This window comes from Xyrauchen texanus, chromosome 47 (genome assembly GCF_025860055.1).
Source record: "Xyrauchen texanus isolate HMW12.3.18 chromosome 47, RBS_HiC_50CHRs, whole genome shotgun sequence".
Taxonomy (NCBI): Eukaryota; Metazoa; Chordata; class Actinopteri; order Cypriniformes; family Catostomidae; genus Xyrauchen; species Xyrauchen texanus.
Window position 1 is genome coordinate 7,842,783 of NC_068322.1, and position 22,602 is coordinate 7,865,384.

Here is a 22,602-nt window from a genome sequence, read left to right on the forward strand (position 1 = left end):
AAATTAAACATGTGGGTGCATATAATGCCCGCATAATGAATTCTTTATTTTTTTATTTGTAACATCTTATACGGTTCTTAATATTCTATTATAGTCATAGATATACATATAATGGCAGAAAATATGTATAAATACTGTTACGTCCAGAGACGTATTCAAATGGTTGGTTTTAACAGTGTTATCTTTAATGTGTTTTTGTGTGCTTTTTCCTCTGTTTTCCCTTTGGCTCCTCCTACTCCATCTCAGGTAGCTGATTGTCTTCAGCTGTGCCTGCTTACCAGCCCAGGCAGAGGTAGCATAAAAGCAGAGAAGAAACTGCCAGAGAGAGAGAAATGTTGCCACAAGAGCTTTATCCAGAGCATTGGTTTTGTCCTGCCCAGCTTGTAGCAGATTATAAATTAGTTGTTGAACACGATAACTGCCTAACGTTCTACTTTGGGTATTGTATCTTGTTTGACTGTTGTAAGTGTCTAACATGTGTTAGCTGTGGGAGGTGGGTGCCATTTTTGTTGTACTCTTGTTTTTTTTTCCCTGTTTTGAGGCCAGGAAGGGAGCAAGAGTATTATTGTGTTATTTCCTTTATTTTCTTTGTAGAGTGATAAGAGGTTTACTACTACAGTTAGGTTTGTTATTTTGGCCTTGCCCTCTCCTGAAGCCATTGCTTGCCTTTTCTTGTTTACTCTCAATACCTTGTCCTTATTTTTGTAATAATAAAGACCTTAACAGTTATTTGTTTGATTGTGGTGCTGTGCCAGGGCTCAGACTGATGCTCTTTAAAACTTGTAGTCTTTGTTGCATCCATTTATACCCCAAGACTTATTTTGGGACGTAACAATACTGATTTAATTCAATCTTGAGAATTGATTATCTTTAAGATTTTGACATAAACTGTTGAGGTACAGTTTAGGTTTTAAATGGTTTGTATAAATAAAAATAAAAGCCCTCATAAATATGCGCGCACACACGCACAAAAATCCCTTATAAATGCAAAAGAACAAATCCTCATAAAATAAAATTCAGCGGGTAAAAAAAAATGCCCCTTTGTGTAAAAGTTCATTTCTGACATTGACACAGACTATAATATGTTGTACTATAATACTATATCATATTTTGTTATATCGTATCATTTAAAGGATACAAATTAATAGGCCTAACATTTTGTGGATCTCACAAAAACACCATCTTTGCTGTTTTTTAATTCTCTAGTATTGTGCTGCTTGATTTCACTTAATAGCACCACAGTTACGTTTTCTAGGGATACATTTGCATTTATGAATCTGAAATTCAGCCGTGATTACAATAAGGTTAACTAACTAAACTAGACATGCGTGACGTCAGACTCTCCGTGTCAATCAAAGCAGCATAAGCGCAACTACAGCAGGAGCTTAACGCCAAGAAGAGACAGCCGCGTGCTCGCGTTTCAGCCTATAGTAAATGCATAGACATTGTGAAACCTTATCTTTTTTCGGTTGCTCTCTGGTTTTTGTTAAATCACGCTTTTAAGAGATGGAGAAGAGGACGCGTTGGACATCCTGTTATTTTGGGCGCTTTTTAACGCTCTTCCTCTGCGCGCGAGCGTCAGGCAACCTGCCACAGTGTAAAGAGGTAAACGATAACATGCCATCTTATCATATATGTTAAATATTACGACCGTTTTAAACAAATTCATTATGATTCTGCTATGCTATGAATATTGGCCTATATTAAAATTCTCCATATGGTGGATATTATAAATTGATAGGCTATAGGCGTATGTTATACTAAGATTCTGTAAAACCCATAATACGTATTATTATTTTTGTATATGTTATTATGATAAATATTAGGGTTATCTGTGCACAAAATGATCGAAGAAAAGAAAATACAACATCCTGTTATTGATATATTTTAATGGTGAGACACGAGACGTGCGAGGGGCCAATAATATGATGACGCGGTTCTCAACTGTCCAATCAGATGACAGCGTTGACAGATTAGCGTCTGTTATGCTGCAGTTGCCTTAAATCTAGTCAAATAGATTTATGTGAGCTATAATTATTTCTGATAAAATATGTGAATGAGCTCTCTCATTGATCTAATAAGAACTTGGAAGCGTCGCAATCTTATACCATTACATTAATTTGCCTTAACATTGTTTACATGCAAAGACACACATATTAAGAGCGTCTGTGGGGGAGGCTGGAGCAACAGCGGCAGGTGCATCATAAGTGATTGCCCTGCTGTTGTGTGTGCTGTAACCAGGCAATTTCATGGCGACAATTCAGAGGATGTATACAGTGTGAACCAACATAAAGTAATGTGACATTACACATGAATTGCACCATGTCATATGTATTTTTGATGCATAAAATGTTCATGAGCTTTCTTTTAAATCATCTTCAAGATTTTAGGATAAAATGTATAAGTGAAAATATATCATTTGTGTGCTGGTCACCATTTATATCGACCCTTTTCCATTAACTAGTTAATTTTTAAGGAATAGTTCACCCAAAATGTTGTATTCTCTCATAATTTTCTCACCCTCATGCCATCCCAGATGTGTATGACTTTCTTTCTTCTGTTGAACACGAAGGAAGATTTTTAGGTGAATATTTCAGGTCTGTTGGTCCATACAATGCAAGTGAATGGTGACCAAAACTTTGAAGCTCCAAAAAGTACAACGTTAGTATAAAATGAATCCATAAGGCTCCAGTGGTTTAATCCTTGTCTTCTGAAGTGATATGACTGGTGTGGGTTAGAGAGAAAAAATTAAGTATATATATTTTTCGATAAATCTCCACTTTCTCCATTTCTTTTTTGGTGATTCAGCATTCTTCATGCATCTCGTCATCTACTGGTTGGGGCTGGTCAAAGATGGGGATTTATATTAAAAGAGGACTTAAATATTGATCTGTTTCTCACCCACAACTGTCATAGCACTTCTAAAGATATGAATTTAACCATTACCTTTATACTGTCTTTATATGCTTTTGGAGATTCAAAGTTCTTGCCACCATTTACTTGCAATGTATGGACCAACAGAGCTGAGATATTCTTCTAAAAATCATTGTTTGTGTTTTGAAGAAGAAACATCTGGGATGGCATGAAAGTGAGTAAATGATGAGAGAATTTTCATTTTTGGGTGAACTATCTCTTTAAATGGCAGTATTATTATTAAACAAACAGATATTCCAGTTAATATGAGGTCATAAAAGCTGCATGCATAATAATTGTAAAATAGTTATCTAAATTATGTTTAAAATAGTTTTAGAAGGAAACTGGTCACATAGCAAGTAAAATTCTCAAAATTATTTAGTACGTCAATAACCCATGTACAAGTCATTCATCATTATGGTATACCATATTTTGTAATTCAGTACCATGTTGCAAACTTTTTGGTGCCTTTCTTTAATGTGTGATGAGTTGAGCTTTGTGCCGAAAACCAACGCTGCTGGACAGTTTGTTGATTAAAATGGCTGTATCATAGTTTGCACTTACCTCTATGTGTCTTTGCACTTTGATATGTGTGTATCAAATAGATTTGGGTGCTGTGTTAAGCCTCCTAAGGACAGTAGAACAATCACTGCGTTTAAAAGGAGAGCACACAATGATTTGCATAACAAACCTATCAACAAAGACACACACACAAACAGAGGAGGTATTTGGTGGCCTCATTATTTCCTACCATCCACACTCAACAGCAATGAGTGATCGTCATGACAACAGTCACAAGGTTTCTGGCCGTTTCCCTGGTGACTGTCCGGGGACAGAAGGCAGATAGATGGGCTGCCTCCATCCCTCTCTTTTGTACATGCATACAATATCTATATCTGTTAAATGTGTTTGTGCATTTTAGAGGCAGTAAGAGAGTGAATGAGAAAGAAACAAAAGTTAAACTTCAGGTACGCTATTTAATTGTCCATTCATTCATTAAAAAAATGCAAAAAAGTGAAGGGTCAAAAGGCTCTTTAAAAGCATCATGGACATCGACTTTCTATGAATTATTATTCAAACACTTTGACTAAAATAGCAGTACTGTGTTTTTATCTGTTCTGTTGTCTTTATAGTTTATGTATGCATGTGTTTCAGACAGACTACTACTTTGAGTACACAGAGTGTGATAGCACTGGTTCTCGATGGAGAGTGGCCATTCCTCACAGTCCAGGAAGCTGCACGGGCTTACCGGAGCCAGTCAGGGGCACAGATTGCAGTAAGAACATTACTGTATGTTTGAATGTAATGAATTGCACTAGTTAGCAAAATATCAAAGCAATTGTCACGCATTTTAAACAAGGATAGCACAAGTACACTTTTCAGACAAAAAATGTTCTGAAGATAACTTTGGTTTGAAATGACACAACAATAGAGAAATTGTTCAAAATGAAGACAAAAAGTATTTTGACACTTTATGATTCTCAGAGTCCATAGTTAATGTTTTGAACTTGACCTGTACTTACTCTGCTAGGACACCTGTGAAGTTAGTTCTAGGAAAAAGTTAGTTCTAGAAGTTATGTTAGGGGTATAACAGTTATGACCCAGACCAGATATGGAGAAAGAAAACCAGGAGTCAAGAAGTTCAATTAAAGAATCCAAAATTTACTGAAGAATAGTTTGCAGTGAAATTGGTAGAGCCAGAGGCAAAGTTTCACGAGGAGATCGAAAGCTAACTCATACCATACACAAAATTTTACATCAATTATACCATTTGCAAGGACGTATATTCTATTATTTAACTCCTGATTGGCTAACAGAGCATAAAGTCACAACATATAGATAGCTATAGCACATCAACATTAATCAGCGCAATTGTCGTCCTGGCCCGAGATTTACATCTGAAGTGACCTCGCAGATGGTCTCGGAGCTTCAGTCTGCCTGCTGTGTCTCCCTGGGTTCAAAACCTGGGTAGAAGGTCAATACGCACACACGAAACACTGACAAACGACAGTGTTTCTCTGCGCACAAGGGAACCAGAGCACACATTTATCAGGTCATTTTAACCAAAACAGTGAGATAAGAAATATTCACCCCTCAGGCAAAGGAGAGGAAAGAAATAACATGCATTCCTTCCCTTAAAGAAATAATAAGAGAAAATTTACACTTCTACTTATTCAAGTGCTATTACATAGGATTTTAAATCATATAATTAGTCATGGACAGGTAAAAATCAACCACAGAATACATCTCTACCCCCCCATCTCAAGCTTATTCCCAAGACGACCTTCAAGTCAGCCTCCGTGCAGAACAGAGAGAGAGGCTTCAAGGAATGTGCATGAAATCAAAAATTAACTCTTAACACACATATGATTCAGCGTATATTTCAGTTATGCATAAGAAAAATAAAATTGATTATGTGATCATGCATATAGTTAATTCATCATTTTATTAAAGAAGTTAAGCAACAGAATATAGATAGATATTGATATAAAAGGATATATATATATGTATTGATATATCTGAAGAGACAAGGGATTTCGACCCTCACCCTTCAGTTAGTTCTTGCATCAGTTTTTTGAAGATGCCATTTGTTTTGATATTTTATTAATCTAGTGCAATGACATTCATTCAATTTAAGTGTAGCTTCAATTTCCAAATACATTCTGGGGCTAATGTTTTGCCTCTGTATGCTTAACACAGTCTGTATGTATGTTTTGAAGCTTTTTCTTGTGAAGCTGGGGAGTTTTTAGAGATGTCATCCCAGCAGTGTACATCATGCGCGGCTGGCTCTTATTCGTTGGGCAGCGGCGTTCGTTTTGACCAATGGGATTCCATCCCTGTGGGATTCAGTAGCCTGGCCACATACATGGACTCAGGAGGAACGGGGGATGATTCTATGACCTGCCACAAGTAGGTGGTCTCTTCAGTGCTGTGTGGACATATTCTTGCTATAACAAGTGGGTTTTCAAAGTCATGGAAAACCTGAAAAATATCAGGGATGTTTAGAATTGATTTCCATGTCTGGAGAAGTCATTTAAGTTAATGCAATCTAAAATTAATTTCTAAAAACTTATGGAAAATCTTTGGAAATTAATACAATTATAAACATTAATGGAAAAGTAATAGAAATTAATACAACTCTAAACATTCATGGAAAAGTCATGGAAATGTAGACAATTCTAAACATTCATGGAAATGAATACAATTCTAAACATTCATGGAAAAGTCATGGATATGTAGACATTTACATTTATGCATTTGGCAGACGCTTTTATCCAAAGCGACTTACAGTGCAATTATTACAGGGACAATCCCCCTGGAGCAACCTGCATTGCTCAAGGACACAATGGTGGTGGCCATGGGGTTAGAACCTGTGACCTTCTGATTAACAGCCCTGTGCTTTAGCCACTACACCACCACCACTCACATGTAGACAATTCTAAACATTCATGGAAAAGTCATGGAAATGTAGACAATTCTAAACATTCATGGAAATGAATACAACTCTAAACATTCATGGAAAAGTCATGGAAATGTAGACAATTCTAAACATTCATGGAAATGAATACAATTCTAAACATTCATGGAAAAGTCATGGAAATGTAGACAATTCTAATCATTCATGGAAAAGTCATGGAAATGAATACAATTCTAAACATTCATGGAAATGAATACAATTCTAAACATTCATGGAAAAGTCATGGAAATGTAGACAATTCTAATCATTCATGGAAAAGTCATGGAAATGAATACAATTCTTAACATTCATGGAAAAGTCATGGAAATGAATACAATTCTAAACATTCATGGAAAAGTCATGGAAATGTAGACAATTCTAAACATTCATGGAAAAGTCATGGAAATGTAGACAATTCTAAACATTCATGGAAAAGCCATGGAAATGTAGACAATTCTAAACATTCATGGAAAAGTCATGGAAATGTAGACAATTCTAAACATTCATGGAAATGAATAAAATTCTAAACATTCATGGAAATGAATACAATTCTAAACATTCATGGAAAAGTCATGGAAATGTAGACAATTCTAAACATTCATGGAAAAGTCATGGAAATGAATACAATTCTAAACATTCATGGAAATGAATACAATTCTAAACATTCATGGAAAAGTCATGGAAATGTAGACAATTCTAAACATTCATGGAAAAGTCATGGAAATGAATACAATTCTAAACATTCATGGAAATGAATACAATTCTAAACATTCATGGAAAAGTCATGGAAATGAATACAATTCTTAACATTCATGGAAATGAATACAATTCTAAACATTCATGGAAAAGTCATGGAAATGAATACAATTCTTAACATTCATGGAAATGAATACAATTCTAAACATTCATGGAAAAGTCATGGAAATGAATACAATTCTTAACATTCATGGAAATGAATACAATTCTAAACATTCATGGAAAAGTCATGGAAATGTAGACAATTCTAATCATTCATGGAAAAGTCATGGAAATGAATACAATTCTAAACATTCATGGAAAAGTCATGGAAATGAATACAATTCTAAACATTCATAGAAAAGTCATGGAAATGAATACAATCCTAAAAATTCATAGAAAAGTCATGGAAAATATGCAATAAAATACAAAAAATACTAGAAAGTCATGTAAATTAATACAATTATTCAAATTAATTAAAATTCTAAAAATTCACTTAAAAGTCTAGGAAATTTGTACAATCCTAAAATATATGGAAAAGACATTGATATTATTTCAGTTCAAAATATTCACTGGAGAATTTATGGAAAATAAAATAAAATCTAAAAATGACGTCGTCGAAATGAAATAAATTCTTACCATTCATAGACAAAAACATGGACATTTCTGTAAATATAAATGTTTCTTGTTTTGCTCAGCTCTAAAATATTTAAATGTCTTAAGATTGTTCTTTGGGAGTCCACTTTCCATTTCTCCAGTAACCACGGATCATTGGACAAAAGGTGTGGGAAGATTGTTTGCTAAAGTCAGCTTAATACACCTGTAGAAGAGCTCAGTACCTACAACTAGCCATCTATGTTCTATAAGAAAATAATCTATACACTCAGCTTGTGAAATGTATCTCAAGAACTGATTCTAACTGTTCACATTATGTTGTTTTGTTTGCAGTTCTTCATGGATAGCTCAGGGAACTCACTTGGAGTCCAATCGCGATGATTGCACAGTGTCGCTGGTGTACGCAGTGCATCTCATGAAACAGGGCTCCGTCTCTTTCGACTATCAATACGTTGACAGCAATGTCTTCTTTGAGTTCTTTGTATGTCTTCACACCTTTTTCAGCCCTTTCTACAAATGTGTTGCAAATATAGAGGACCCTAAAGTAAAATGATATATTTCATGTTGATTCTTTGGTACAGATTCAGAGCGACCAATGCCAGGAGATGGATCAAACAGGAAGTGAGAAATGGATCAAACTCACCACCAGCGGAGAGTGGGGAACTCACACAGTAAATGTCTAACAATTTCTTAATACAGTGACCCAGTGTTTCCCAACCATTTTTCTGGTCATAATTTCTGTTTTATAGGTTTGACATAGCAAAATCGTATCATAGCTAAATTTCCCCCTGATTGGGAATTACTACTGTGACCGAAGTCTAATGTACCTGTTTTTTTGTATTGCACAGGTCAATCTGAAGTCAGGAACAAATATTCTCTATTGGAGAACCACAGGAATGCTCTTGAGTGGGAAATCTGTGAAGCCGGTCCTTTTGAAGAACATTCAGATCGAAGGTGTGAGATGCTGTAGAAATAAATTTTTAATGGTTTCTCACGCCTTTCTTATTGTCAAATCAGATCATACACACACTGAACTGAATCTGTGCTGTGGTGTTTCAAAATCATACTAGTGGTGTGTTTTTGACCGCATATGTTACAGGTAAATTCAACAATTTTTATATGTGTGTTTTCTTTGGTGTGTGTTTTGCGAGCAGGTGTGGCGTACACCTCAGAGTGTTTTCCATGCAGACCGGGCACCTTCAGTAAATCTCCAGGCTCTTCGTCATGTGATCTTTGTCCCAGGAATACGTACTCTAGCAAAGGAGCCAGTTCCTGCACACCCTGCTCCGAGACACAGTATTCCCGTATGTATACACTCAAATACACTTACACATGCATACACACACCCTTTTGCTCTCAATTAATCATTCAGGCTAATTTGGTATTCTTTGTATTGAATACAATACAATACGCTTACTAAACACACTTTACTTAGCCCACATGTGTTTACAGCATTACTCTATGTGTGTTTTGTCTAGAGGAGGGATGGTCGGAGTGTAAAGAGAGACCTCCCTGTTCAGAGAAAGACTACTTCCAAATCCACACGGCCTGTGATAGTGACGGCAAGGTAGGATGCTGAATGTGACATGTTTAGTTGTTTTGTTATGAATGTTGCACAGAAGTTGTTTTTATCTTCTGCTATGCTTTTAGACCCAGATACTGTACAGGTGGGTGGAGCCACAGGTGTGTGTGGAGAATGTGACCGGTGCTGTGACACTGCCCCCTTCTGGAGAGAAAGAGGACTGTCCACCCTGTAATCCAGGCTTCTACATGCACAACACCTCCACCTGTCTGCCTTGCCCACAAGGGACGTATTCTGATGGCACCACAGGTATGTAGGCACCCACATGTACATACTGTACTCACTCATTTTGCAAAACAGCATTGATTTTTTACTGGTCCTGGTCCACATTTTGTGTATAATAGAGATGCTTTCTTTTCGTGCAGAATGTCAACGATGCCCAGGGGGAACTGAACCTTCTCTAGGATATGAGTACAAGTGGTGGAACATCCTTCCGAGGAATATGAAAACTTCTTGTTTTAATGTCGGCAACTCCAAATGTGATGAAATGAATGGTAAGAGCAACAGGACTTGGGCACAAAATATGATTGTATGTTTATTGCCAGTGCAGTGTCAGTAGAGTAAGTAAGTAAATCCTTATTTATACAACACCTTTTAAAGCAGTGTTTACAAAGTGCTTTACAAAAAACATAAATGTTCATATCATTGTACTTTCACATACATTGTGGTATTCTGGCCTTCCTTCACTGGTTACCGGTTCAGAATTCAGTGTAATGTGTTGTTGTCTGTTTTTAAGTCTTTACATGGAATGGCACCAGAGTTTAATTCTGAACTCATTACCTTCCATCGTACCCAGATGTCTCTTAGATCTGCCAAGTAACTGCTTGTGAATGTTCCCTGGTCACACTTAAAGTGCAAATGGAATCTCGCTTTCTCTGTCACTGCCCCAAGGTTGTGGAATGGTTTACGACTGTCCATCAGGTCCTCTACATGCACTTAAGATGCACTTAATCTCTGTAGCCTTTGCAACATTGTAATGGAGCTGTGTACTGAACAGACCCACTTGTGTGTTTCTGTAAAAAAACCATATATATATATATTATTTTATTATTCTTACATAAATTAGCTTTTGTCTTTCTAGCTCATTTTTAATGTACAGCAGTTTGGTCTACGTTGTACTTTTTTAAGTGCTTCTAAAAAGATTTGAATTCAATTCATAAAAACGTAAAAATTTATTAAGTGAATATAAGAAAATTAAAAGAATAAATTAAAATTAAAATAAAATGTAATATAGCCGTAAAATGCAATTATCAGCATCCAAGCAGTTTGGAAAAGTAGAGAAAAATTCCAAATTTGGAACATTTGAAAGAACAGATCTGTCTGTGGAAAAGTAATTTATCTAGTTACTTTTTTGGTATGGTTTTTGCAAACTTACAAGGATTAGAGAAACAAAATGTGTATCTCCGAGATCGTTTCCACTTTTCTGTAAGAAATTTTCACAGATAGTAACATTTTGATAATAGTAAAAGTATCATTTTGAATTTTCTGAAGAAAAAAAGTTGTTTTGAACTCCAAGACTGTTGGTCCGATTTGCAAAAAATCAACCTATATCTTCTGAACGATTGAATTAAATCATTGTCATGAGGGTCTTTATATGACACATGCAACATTTTATGCCAATCTAACCTATGGAGAAGTAAGAAACAGTATTTTTTACAGAAAAATCTAAATGAGGGAAAAAATGTATAGACGGAAATGAAATTGAATTTAAGTTTTATTTCTCTTGACTCAGGGAATCAAAGGAAAACAATATTTCAGTTGTCACACAAATAGTTTTTTTTCTAGCCTATACAGTTGAAAAGATATTTGCAAAAAGGTAAGCATGCTTATTATAGCGCCACCTAGGCTTGGATAGGGGTTCGCAAAATGTGCTTTGTACAAGTGTGCTTTGAAATATTTTTAAAAGTGCTAGTTAGCTAAAGTGCTAACATTATGAATAAATGTGATTTTAAGCTAATTTGTTTGCATAGGTTGGGAGGTGGCCGGCGACCACATCCGTAGTGGAGTGGGAGGCTCAGATAATGATTACCTCATCCTAAATCTACGAGTGCCTGGATTCAAGTTAGTTTTTTTAAAGTCTAACTTTTTGGTTGTTCACAAAACTAGCATTTTTAGTGACATTCTCTCTCTCTCTCTCTCTCTCTCTCTCTCTCTCTCTCTCTCTCTCTCTCTCTCTCAGACTTCCTACTTCTGTGGACGATGCTTCAGCTTCTGAGTTTGGCCGAATCACTTTCATTTTTGAAACCATTTGCAGTGCAGACTGTGAACTCTATTTTATGATGGTAATAAACACCTTTTAATATTCTATATTTATTTATGAATATCTGACATAAGGTGTGGGTGCGTACAGTGGCCACGAAAAGTATTTTGGACATGTATTAATGTATATAATGTATTAATGACATTGCATGATAAAACTGTAGATATACTGTTCAAAACGTGGACACTTTCTGGTTAATGTTAATGTGAGTTCATCTAGTTAATGTGATGAACCACACTTGTGGTTACTCTGCTAGCACACCTGTGAACTTGAGGGCAACTCAATAATACATCAGCTTCATATAGCCACTAAAAATTACCTTTAGACCAGTTAATAGAAAATAATTGCAAAGATGGCTTAAGGTAGTTTGTGAGAAAAGTCTAGCATCATTTGTTTGCAGATGCTACTTTGTTTGTTATCTTATGTGAAGACATTCATACATGTAGGAGTGGCACAAGTATCCAAATTATTTCTGGAGCCACTGTATGTCTGTGTTTTATCTAAACAAATTCAAGGTTGAGTCATGAATGTATCCTTTCTTTCTGTGTAGGATGTGAACAGGAAGAGCACCAATGTGGTGGAATCATGGGTAGAAAGTAAAGCCAGACAGGCTTACACCCACATCATGACCAAAAATTCATCGGTGTCTTACACATGGGCTTTTCAACGTACCAACAAAGCCATGGATGTCAGTATTCTCAGAAGACTTACCAAAATAACTGTAAAACCTGCACTGTTTTTGTTGTGCTCTCATCTGCTTTTGTCTTCTTTCCCAGGCGCGTCAGCATGTGAATGACATCGCGAAGATATACGCGATCACAGTGACTAATGCTATGGATGGCTCAGCGTCTAGTTGTCGTGCCTGTGCTATGATGAGTCAGCAGGACGGCTCTTCCTGTGTTCCCTGCCCTGCTGGACATTTCATCAATAAAGACACCAATCAGTGCCAAGAGTGCCCGCCCAACACCTTCCTATCTGGGCATCACATATATGGGCGTGAGGCCTGTCAGCCCTGTGGCCCTGGCAGCAAGAGCAACAAGGTACCGTATGATTTGTATATGTTGCAGGAATGTTCCAGGTTCAATACAAAGCATTTTCAACAGCATTTGGGGCAAAATGTTGAAAATAATTTTTACACTGTGTAACATCCAGCATGTGCATTTGTTTACAGGAACACTCTGTTTGTTTTAACGACTGCACATTCTCACATGTGGATCAGAACCGGACTTTGACCTTCGACCTCAGCACCTTAAGTTCAGTGGGGTCAATCATGAATGGCCCTAGTTTCACCTCCAAGGGAACAAAATACTATCATCAATTTAACATCAGCCTGTGTGGGGCAGAGGTACTCTCACATACAAACACCTCCCCTGTGCCACATAGTCTGACTTCAGTCTAACTAATAAGAGATGGGTGAATTTTTTATATATATGTCAATTTAACATCAGCCTGTGTGGGGCAGAGGTACTCTCACATACAAACACCTCCCCTGTGCCACATAGTCTGACTTCAGTCTAACTAATAAGAGATGGGTGAATTTTTATATATATATATATATATATATATATATATATATATATATATATATATATATATATATAAACTCAGCAAAAAAAAAAAGAAACGTCCTCTTTCAACTGCTTTTATTTTCAGCAAACTTAACATGTGTAAATATTTGCATGAACAAATAGATTAATCAACTAAGACATAAACTGAACAGGTTTCACAGACATGTGACTAACAGAAATGGAATAATGTGTCCCTGAACAAAGGAGGAGGTCAAAATCAAAAGTATCAGTCAGTATCTGGTGTGGCCACCAGCTGCATTAAGTACTGCAGTGCATCTCCTCCTCAGGGACTGCACCAGATTTGCCAGTTCTTGCTGTGAGATGTTACCCCACTCTTCCACCAAGGCACTTGCGAGTTCCCGGACATTTCCGGGGGGAATGGCCATAGCCCTCACCCTCCAATCCAGCAGGTCCCAGACATGCTCAATGGGATTGAGATCCTGGCTCTTCGCTGGCCATGGGAGAACACTGACATTCCTGTCTTGCAGGAAATCACGCACAGAACGAGCAGTATGGCTGGTGGCATTGTCATGCTGGAGGGTCATGTCAGGATGAGCCTCCAGGAAGGGTACCACATGAGGGAGGAAGATGTCTTCCCTGTAACGCACAGCATTGAGATTGCCTGCAATGACAACAAGCTCAGTCCGATGATGCTGTGACACACCACCCCAGACCATGATGGACCCTCCACCTCCAAATCGAACCCGCTCCAGAGTACAGGCCTCGGTGTAACGCTCATTACTTCGACAATAAATGTGAGTCCAAACATCACCCCTGGTGAGACAAAACCGTGACTCTTCAGTGAAGAGCACTTTTTGCCAGTCCTGTCTGGTCCAGTGAAGGTGGGTTTGTGCCCATAGGTGACGTTGTTGCCGGTGATGTCTGGTAAGTACCGGCCTCATAACAGGCTTACAAGCCCTCAGTCCAGCCTCTCTCAGCCTATTGCAGACAGTCAGAGTACTGATGGAGGAATTGTGTGTTCCTGGTCTAACTCGGGCAGTTGTTGTTGTTGCCATCCTGAACCTGTCCCGCAGGTGTGATATTCAGATGTACCGATCCTGTGCAGGTGTTGTTATATGTGGTCTGCCACTGCGAGGATAATCAGCTGTCCTTTCTGTCTCTTTGTAGTGCTGTCTTAGGCGTCTCACAGTACGGACATTGCAATTTATTGCCCTGGCCACATATGCAGTCCTCATGCCTCCATGCAGCATGCCTAAGGAATGTTCACACAGATGAGCAGGGACCCTGGGCATCTTACTTTTGGTGTTTTTCAGATACAGTAGAAAGGTCTCTTTAGTGTCCTAAGTTTTTATAACTGTGACCTTAATTGCCTACCGTCTGTAAGTTGTTCCACCGAACATCCACCGGTGCATGTTCATTAATTGTTTATGGTTCATTGAACAATCATGGAAAACATTGTTTAAACCCTTTACAATAAAGATCTGTATAGTTATTTGGATTTTTACAAAATTATCTTTAAAGTACAGTGTCCTGAAAAAGGGACGTTTCTTTTTTTGCTGAGATATTTTATATATATATATATATATATATTATGTGTTGTTCCAAACCACACGTGGATAAGAATTAAGCAAAAAATATTATTTATATTGAAGTTGAAGTAACATAATCAATGTATGTAATAAGAAAAAGAACTGAAAATAAAAATAAAGAACAATAAATCAGAAAAAACAAAGCAAACAAATCAAGGTGCTTGTGAGGGGAGGCCACCACACTGGGTTAGAAGGGCCTTTTTTATGGGCTACTCATTCCAGCTCTCATCTCAGGTTATTCAGAACACCTGCTCCTAAACTCCACCCTGGAAGAGATTACACAATCTGGTGGACAAAAACAGCATCAACACCCAGGGCCTTAACAATATATATAATTTACTCACCCTCATGCCATCCCAGATGTGTTTGTCTTTCTTTAAGTTGAAGAACACAAATTAAGATTTGTAGAAGAATATTTCAAATCTGTAGGTCCATACAATGCAAGTGAATGGCATCTAGAAATGTGAAGCACCAAAAGGCACATTAAGTTAGCATTAAAGTAATCCATAAGACTGTAGTGGATTAATCCATGTTTCCACTTTCACTTCCACATTCTTCTTCTTTTGTTTTTTGGCAATTCGCATTCTTCGTGCCACCTACTGGTCGGGGCTGGTCAAAAGGGAGATTTATAGTTAAAAAGGACTTAAATGTTTTTGTGTTTCTTACCCACTTTGTTATATTGCCACAGAATCCATGACTTTAACCACTGGAGTCGTATGGATTACCTTTATGCTACCTTTATGTGCTTTTTTGGGCATCAAAGTTCTTGCCACCATTCACTTGCATTGTATGGACTTACAGAGCTGAGATATTCTTCTAAAAATTTGTGTTCTGCAGAAGAAAGTCATACACATCTGGCATGGCATGAAAGTGTGTAAATGAGAGGATATTCATTTTAGGGTGAATTATCCCTTTAAGCACAATAACATTGTATTATTACTGTAATACAGTAATGACACAATTATTTTAAATAAAAATTAGCTGAAGTAATTGTAGCTTACTCAAACTTTTCAATACTACCATGATTTCAATGTTGTATTTCAGTAAGTCACATTATTCTTTTATTATTCATTATGTAATTGACCAGAAAGTTTCTTGATATAAGATTCATTAAAATGAAAGAAATAGGAACATTATAAAAGATGTTTAGCTTCCAGGTATGTTTGCCTTTTTAGTTCTTTGCTCAAAATGTCAATAATGAGTCATATTGTTGCTGCTCCCTTTCTGTCACAGGGAAAGAAAGTGGCCGTGTGCAGTGACAATGTTACAGATCTGTCCAATAAGGACCTGCAAAATGAATCAGCTGACCTCAACAATTTTGTGGAGACTTTTGTTTGCCAATCAACCATCATTCCTGCAGATGGGCGGGGCTTCAGGACAGCCTTGTCCTCTCAGTCCATCAGCCTGGCTGACACTTTCCTTGGTGAGCTTGTGTGGTCTATAACTTCATACCAGCTGCTTTTAACAAAATTCGATGCACCCAGAGAACAGTCAGTCTCTTAACCATTTTTAACTGATTGAGCTGGCTGGAGATCAGTGTCAAAGCCATCAATACATTGTCATATTGCACAACAGTGAGAGCCTTATCCTGCACTAATTTACACTAATACTTGTTTAGTATTAGTCACATTAAGTGTCTCAGAATCTCAACGTGCTCCCATTTTCCAGGAGCTTCTGTTGATAACACTCTGGATGGATTGACTGTTAGCCTGGATCTGTTCCCCGAATCGTCACGGAAAGTTCCAGATATCAACTTCTTCTATCGGTAAAACAAAGGAGAAATTATCATCATTTGTGTTTTTCACACTCTGTACTCCATGAAAAGAGGAGTGGTGGCTAAAGCACAGGGCTGTTAATCAGAAGGTCACAGGTTCTAACACCACAGCCACCACCATTGTGTCCTTGAGCAAGGCACTTAACTCCAGGTTGTTCCGGGGGGATTGTCCCTGCACTGTAAGTCGCTTTGGATAAAAGCGTCTGCCAAATGCATAAATGTAAATGTAAATGAAAAGAGCTGAATTTAATCTTCTGTTGGTAATGTTACACAGGCAATAAATTCTGGCCTGTTTCATGTCCCAGTCCCATTCCTCTCTCTCTACATACATGGTCCTATGTAATAACAGAAAATAAATATATCAAGCTCATATTCTGTTTAAAAAATAGCAATATCTCATGGGGTGGTGTGGATTAGTGGGGTAAGATCTGGGCTAAAAACTTGAACCTGCCTGCCCTTGAAACTGACAGATTTCTCAGCCAATTGGAATAAACTTACAACTCCCTACCTTTTGATCCGCCCACTTCTTAGACCTGCAGCAACCCCAGTCTTGTTTTATAGTGTATAACTTGTAGCAAGAGCAGGGCTTAAACCATCAACCTTCATGTGCTCAATTCCATTGCAGAGGAGAGTTATAGTTTATTTTTTCTCTCCATCTCTCAGCTCTCCCCAGCCAACTGCATCCTGCCTGAATGGTCGTAGCACAGTCGTAACTCTGCGCTGCAACCCTGAGAAGAGTGACCGGGGAATGCTTGATGTGCCAAGGTGTGTGTGTGTGCATATGTTTGTATGTTCATTTACATTGTTGTTCTGCACTCTACTTTTCCACATGTATTTTGATGATGTGTGTGTTTAGCAAGTGCCCAGCAGGTACATGCAATGGCTGTGATTTCCATTTCCTTTGGGAGAGTTCTAGTGCTTGTCCACTTTGCACTCAGGCTGATTACCACTCAATAGAAGGAGCTTGCAAAGGAGGAGTGCAGGTACATCCATGTTTCATCTCGCCAATCCCACTTTAAATGCATCCAGTACAATATGTTATTTAATCTTAGTGTTTCCTGGGTTAACATTGATGAAATCAAAAAACCTTCGACAACAAATCATTCTTAAGTAATTTCGTTCACAAGATTAACACTTCATTTTTCATTCATCCTTCTTTTTTTAATAGGACACCCTCTTTGTGTGGAATGAACCAAAACTCTGCACGAAAGGAGTGCCACTCCCGAACAAGACATCCGCCCACTGTGAAGTGGTCAGCCTATGGTTGAAGGCAGGAATTGGGGGCGGAGCCTTCATGGCTGTCCTCCTTATATCTCTCACATGCTACTTTTGGAAAAAAAACAAGAGGTAAGAAGCTGTAAATGAAAATGATCAGTAAGCTTCATACACAAGATGTGTATTTAATTGATGTGCCCTTTCCTTTTTTGCACAGGCTTGAATATAAATATTCCAGGTTAGTGATGTCAGCCAATAAGGACTGCGAGTTGCCAGCAGCAGACAGCTGTGGATTAGCGGAAGGAGAAGGGGAGGAGAATGAAGACGATGTCGTTTACTCAAATACTCCTTCATTACTGGGCAAACTGAAAGCTATTGCTAGCAAGGTCAGTTCATTCATTTTTCTGATCTTTTCTGCCACTACTAGATTTTAGGGCTTTTCAAACTATGATAAAACCTGGGTTAATGTAATTTTCAAAGACCCTTTTTAACCCTGGGTAAAGCAATATTTCACAATTGTGATTTTGAAAATCCCAAATGGTGGGGCCAATGATATGCAGTGCGAATTGCAAACTCAGGATAAAGTATGAACAGTGTGAAAAATGGAACAGCTTTTACCAGACACTGAATGTTTTAATGCATTGGCCGGTAAATTCGAACAGAATGTACTAACAGAGTTATGTCTACAATATGCATTATATCATCTAATTCTTTGCCTCATACAGTCTTATCATATAATAATATGGAATAGCATTGTGTAATGTTACCAGGAGATCATGAATGCAGTAATTAGTAAATTTGCTAAAGGAATATTTAAAGTTATGCAGCTTAATCTAGCGCAAGCCCTTTGACATTTAGTTACGTATGGGATATGGATGATAGATATCTATAATGCACATTTCGCTAATTAAAATGCTAATTCTTGATATCAGTAATAGAATTACTACTAATGCAAATAAAAAATTTTTATATCAGTAATTAAGTTTACATTAGTTACATTTTCATTCTTGATATCAAATGTAATGTCATTACTCGATGAAATACCCAATTTTTTTATATCAAAAATGGAATTTCAACTAGCATTTATTTATTTATTTATTTTAGCATTTTGCAAAACATTTTTGCAAAATAATTTTTCATTTATTCCAGTTCAAAACTCAATTGTAGATATATATATAATTAATTTCTTATTAATTCCAATTTTATATTGGAATTAATAAATATAATATATATCTCATCAATAATTACATTGTTACTAGTGAAATGTCCATTCCTCATATTAACAATTGAAACAATAAAAATGCCATTTTTGATATATGTAAGATATCTTTCATTATAATTAAATTTAATAATATCTGAAATCCATTTCCAGATAACTGAAATAATAAATTACCATTTAAAATTTGAACATTTTGATTTTTACTAGTTATAATTCAATTGTTGATATCAGGAATCGACATTTGCACGATTTAATAATTAATATAAAAAATATGTATTTTTACAAGAAGCACATAGCTAATTTGTGTATTTAAAATTTTAACTAGTAAGAAATGATAGATATTTATGACATAAAAAAAGTTTTTACTAGTGTAAGCCCAATTATTATATATATTTAAAAAATCCTTTTCATTAGTAGTAATTCCATTGCCAATATCAAGAATTAGCATTTAAAATAGTGAAAATTGTGTTAAAGATATCTATAATGCATATCCTGCACAAGATTAAATGTCAAAAGGGCTTGCAACACTTAAGCTCTATGATAGCATGTGAAACATTACCATAGAAACTATTTTTGTACCGTGGTTTAAATAAATAAATAATATGTGTGTACAGCAATACACTTACAATATTAGTCTATATCATATAGCACCAGAGTAAATGTTCAAATATACAATTCAACATGCATTAGTGTAAATGCTATGTTTGTTTGTTATTACAAATGGATGTGTTGAAATGACCTTCTGTGGTAATAGATATCTGGTAATTGACTTTAAATGTTTTAAAATTTAAAATGACATTTTGTGTAGTTTACCTGTTTTCTATTGTTTAATGTTTTATTTACCTTTTGTCTGGCTGCAGGCAGATGGGGACAGCAGTGAGTCAGTTCAGCTGAAGTCTTCTCAGTCAGAGAGATGGGTGTGGGGATAACACACTGGAGAAGAGAAGGATCACTCATGTACAACAGAGAACAAAGTTTTCAAAGTTTGCTTTTCAGTTTGTCAATATTTACAGCTACCCCTCCCCTCAAATGTCTCAGAACGAATCTCTAGGTTCTCAATACAATGCGTTTCCTGTGTCAAAATTCAGGAACTTTCTCATGGTAAAAAAAATTAACTTTGCCCTATAAATAATCACATACGTACACTGACAAACAATGTACTGCTAGGAAATATCAAAAGCAAAGTTACCTCAAAGCATTGCAAGAATATTGTCACATGTACATCATACAGATACATATAAATACAAACAGCATACTCACAAACGCAACAACCACTTTTCTCCACCAGAGTCCTGGGGCAGCACTTACACAACATTTGAGTCATGGAGTGTAATGCTTTGCACTGTTGTGTGAATAGGTTTTGGGAACTACAGGTGTATATTGCAAATTGAGCTTTGTGTATTTGCGTGTATGTATGTGTTTGAATGTTTCAGAGACCGAATTTCTTCATATTTAAAGGGATAGTCCACCCAAAAATTTTAATTCTCTCATGATTTACTCACCCTCATGCCATCCCAAATGTGTGACTTACTTTCTTCTGCGGAGCACAAATGAAGATTTGTAGTAGAACATTTCAGCTCTGTAAGTCCATACAATGTAAGTGAATGGAGTACCAACATTTTAAAGCTCCAAAAGCACATAAAGGCAGCATAAAAGTTATCCATAAGACTCAATCTTCAAATCAATCTTCATATGGGATATGAAAGGTGTTATTGAGAAACAGATCAATATTTGAGTCCTTTTTTACTATTTATCTCCACTCTCACTTTTTCTTCTTTTGTTGTTTGGCGGTTCACATTCTTCTTGCATATCGCCACCTACTGGGCAGGGAAAATGCATAGTAAAAAGGGCTTAAATATTGATCTTTTTCTCACCCACACTTAAGATATAGATTAAACCACTGGAGTCTTATGGATTACTTTTATACAGCCTTTATGTGCATTTTAGAGTTTCAAAATTTTGGTCACCATTGACTTGCATTGTGAGGACCTACAGAGCTGAGATATTCTTCTAAAAATCGTTGTTTGTGTTTTGAAGGTAGAAAGTAAGTCATGCACATCTGGGATGGGGGTGAGTGAATGATGAGAGAATTTTCATTTTTGGGTGAATTATTCCTTCAATGATCACACGCAAGCATTCAAACAAATATATGTAGTGTTTGGCCAACAGAGGGAGACAGAGATAGCCTTACCGACACACAGAGCTTGTCCGATGCTTCAGTTTCCTCTTGAAAATGCCAAACATCATACAGAAGATCTAAGAGATGAGAAACCTTCTCTCATGTATTACAGAGAGGTCTGTCCACATTCCACATCTCTCCTCTTGAGGAGAACAAGAGCCAGTAATGTTTTCTATTTTGTATTGTTGTGTATTTTGAGCTGTATAAAGTTATGTTGAAATATTTCTCTACCTGATATTATTTACACTTTAATACATTTTCAGAGCGCCTTAAACATGGGGCAAATGCGTTAAAGAATATGTAAACACAGATTTCAGACAAGAATAGCAGTTTTCTCACTTTTAACAACCCAGTGTAGAGACTGCAAGTCCATTCCTCACAGCCTCGTTTTTATTCTCCTTGAAAATGAAATGTAGTACTACTCTGAATAAAGTCTACAGCCATTTAAATGAGTTTGCACAACATGACAATACAGAAGATTATATATTTGATTAGTGATATGCATCTGTTTTAAATTATTGTTATTAGGTTTCTTAAAAAAAGAAAGAAGCAAAAATCAAGGTTACATTGAAGCACCTACAATGGAAGGGAATGCTGCCAACTTTTGGAGGGCTTAAAGGCAGAAATACAGAGCTTATAATTATAAAATGGCAACAAAGTTGTACATTTGGTTATAACTTAAAAATATATATATTTTAAGTTTTCTGTGTTAAATTATGTTAACACACTGTTTAAATCTTGTGGTTATACTTTAGTAACAGTGAGTACAACAGGTAACGTTTACAGATTGGCCCCATTTGCATCCATATGGGATTTTGTTTTTGTGGTAATGCCAAAAACTTGTTGAACATTGGAACATTTCTTTAAATTATTTCCCTCAAAAGTCATAGTTATTACTTACAGTAGCTTGCCAGTGCTAAACCACTGCTGGAATATCAATATTGAGTTTACCCCCAGGGTTTCTAAACAATTTTCAAAGGCAATTTTGAGACATATTTTTGTAATACTAATATCAAGCAACAACAGTTTCTTGAAAGAAAATAATAATAAACTTAACAATATGCCGGTTAAAGTTATGAATATATCTCTCAATGTATGTTTCTTGGTATTAAATGACCCTGATAATTCCAATACGTCAATATTGATGCGTCAGTATCCATGTGCCCAAACATACCTATACCACTCACAAATGGAACACTAATGTCTATTATGAATTCCTCCAGACAGTACCGGCTCTCTGTGGTTATTTCTCATTGCACTCTGTCAAGTGCCATTGCATGATGTGGTTTGTGCCGAGAGGCCGTTATTAGGTATTCTTTCCTTAATTTCTTGGGCTCTATATCCTGCATTCTTTGATCTCATCTCCCTCTGTTCCCTGACGGTAGGCGAAGTAGGACAGCTTGTTTGCCTCCCAGCAGTACAGATGCACATTGAAAAGATCAGTGAACAACACAACAAAAGAGAGTAGACATAGACGAGAAGAGTCATCCGGACACAAAAGCCCCCGAGCAAGCAGATGACTAGCCCATGTGATA

At 36.6% G+C, this 22,602-nt stretch overlaps 1 protein-coding gene across 1 annotated transcript; it reads left to right on the forward strand.

Moving 5' to 3' along the window:
- The first annotated feature begins 1,367 nt into the window (after positions 1-1,367).
- LOC127638696 (endosome/lysosome-associated apoptosis and autophagy regulator family member 2-like) lies at positions 1,368-22,490 on the forward strand. Its single transcript, XM_052120331.1, has 22 exons — positions 1,368-1,605; positions 4,069-4,189; positions 5,634-5,823; positions 8,054-8,201; positions 8,302-8,391; positions 8,569-8,674; positions 8,875-9,024; positions 9,199-9,287; positions 9,371-9,551; positions 9,668-9,796; positions 11,273-11,363; positions 11,482-11,584; positions 12,113-12,250; positions 12,339-12,602; positions 12,734-12,907; positions 15,914-16,103; positions 16,349-16,445; positions 17,118-17,219; positions 17,311-17,437; positions 17,623-17,801; positions 17,887-18,055; positions 19,749-22,490. Exons 1-22 carry the CDS (start codon positions 1,507-1,509, stop codon positions 19,815-19,817), a joined length of 3,006 nt encoding a protein of 1,001 aa, XP_051976291.1. The 5' UTR covers positions 1,368-1,506; the 3' UTR covers positions 19,818-22,490.
- The last annotated feature ends 112 nt before the right edge of the window (positions 22,491-22,602 follow it).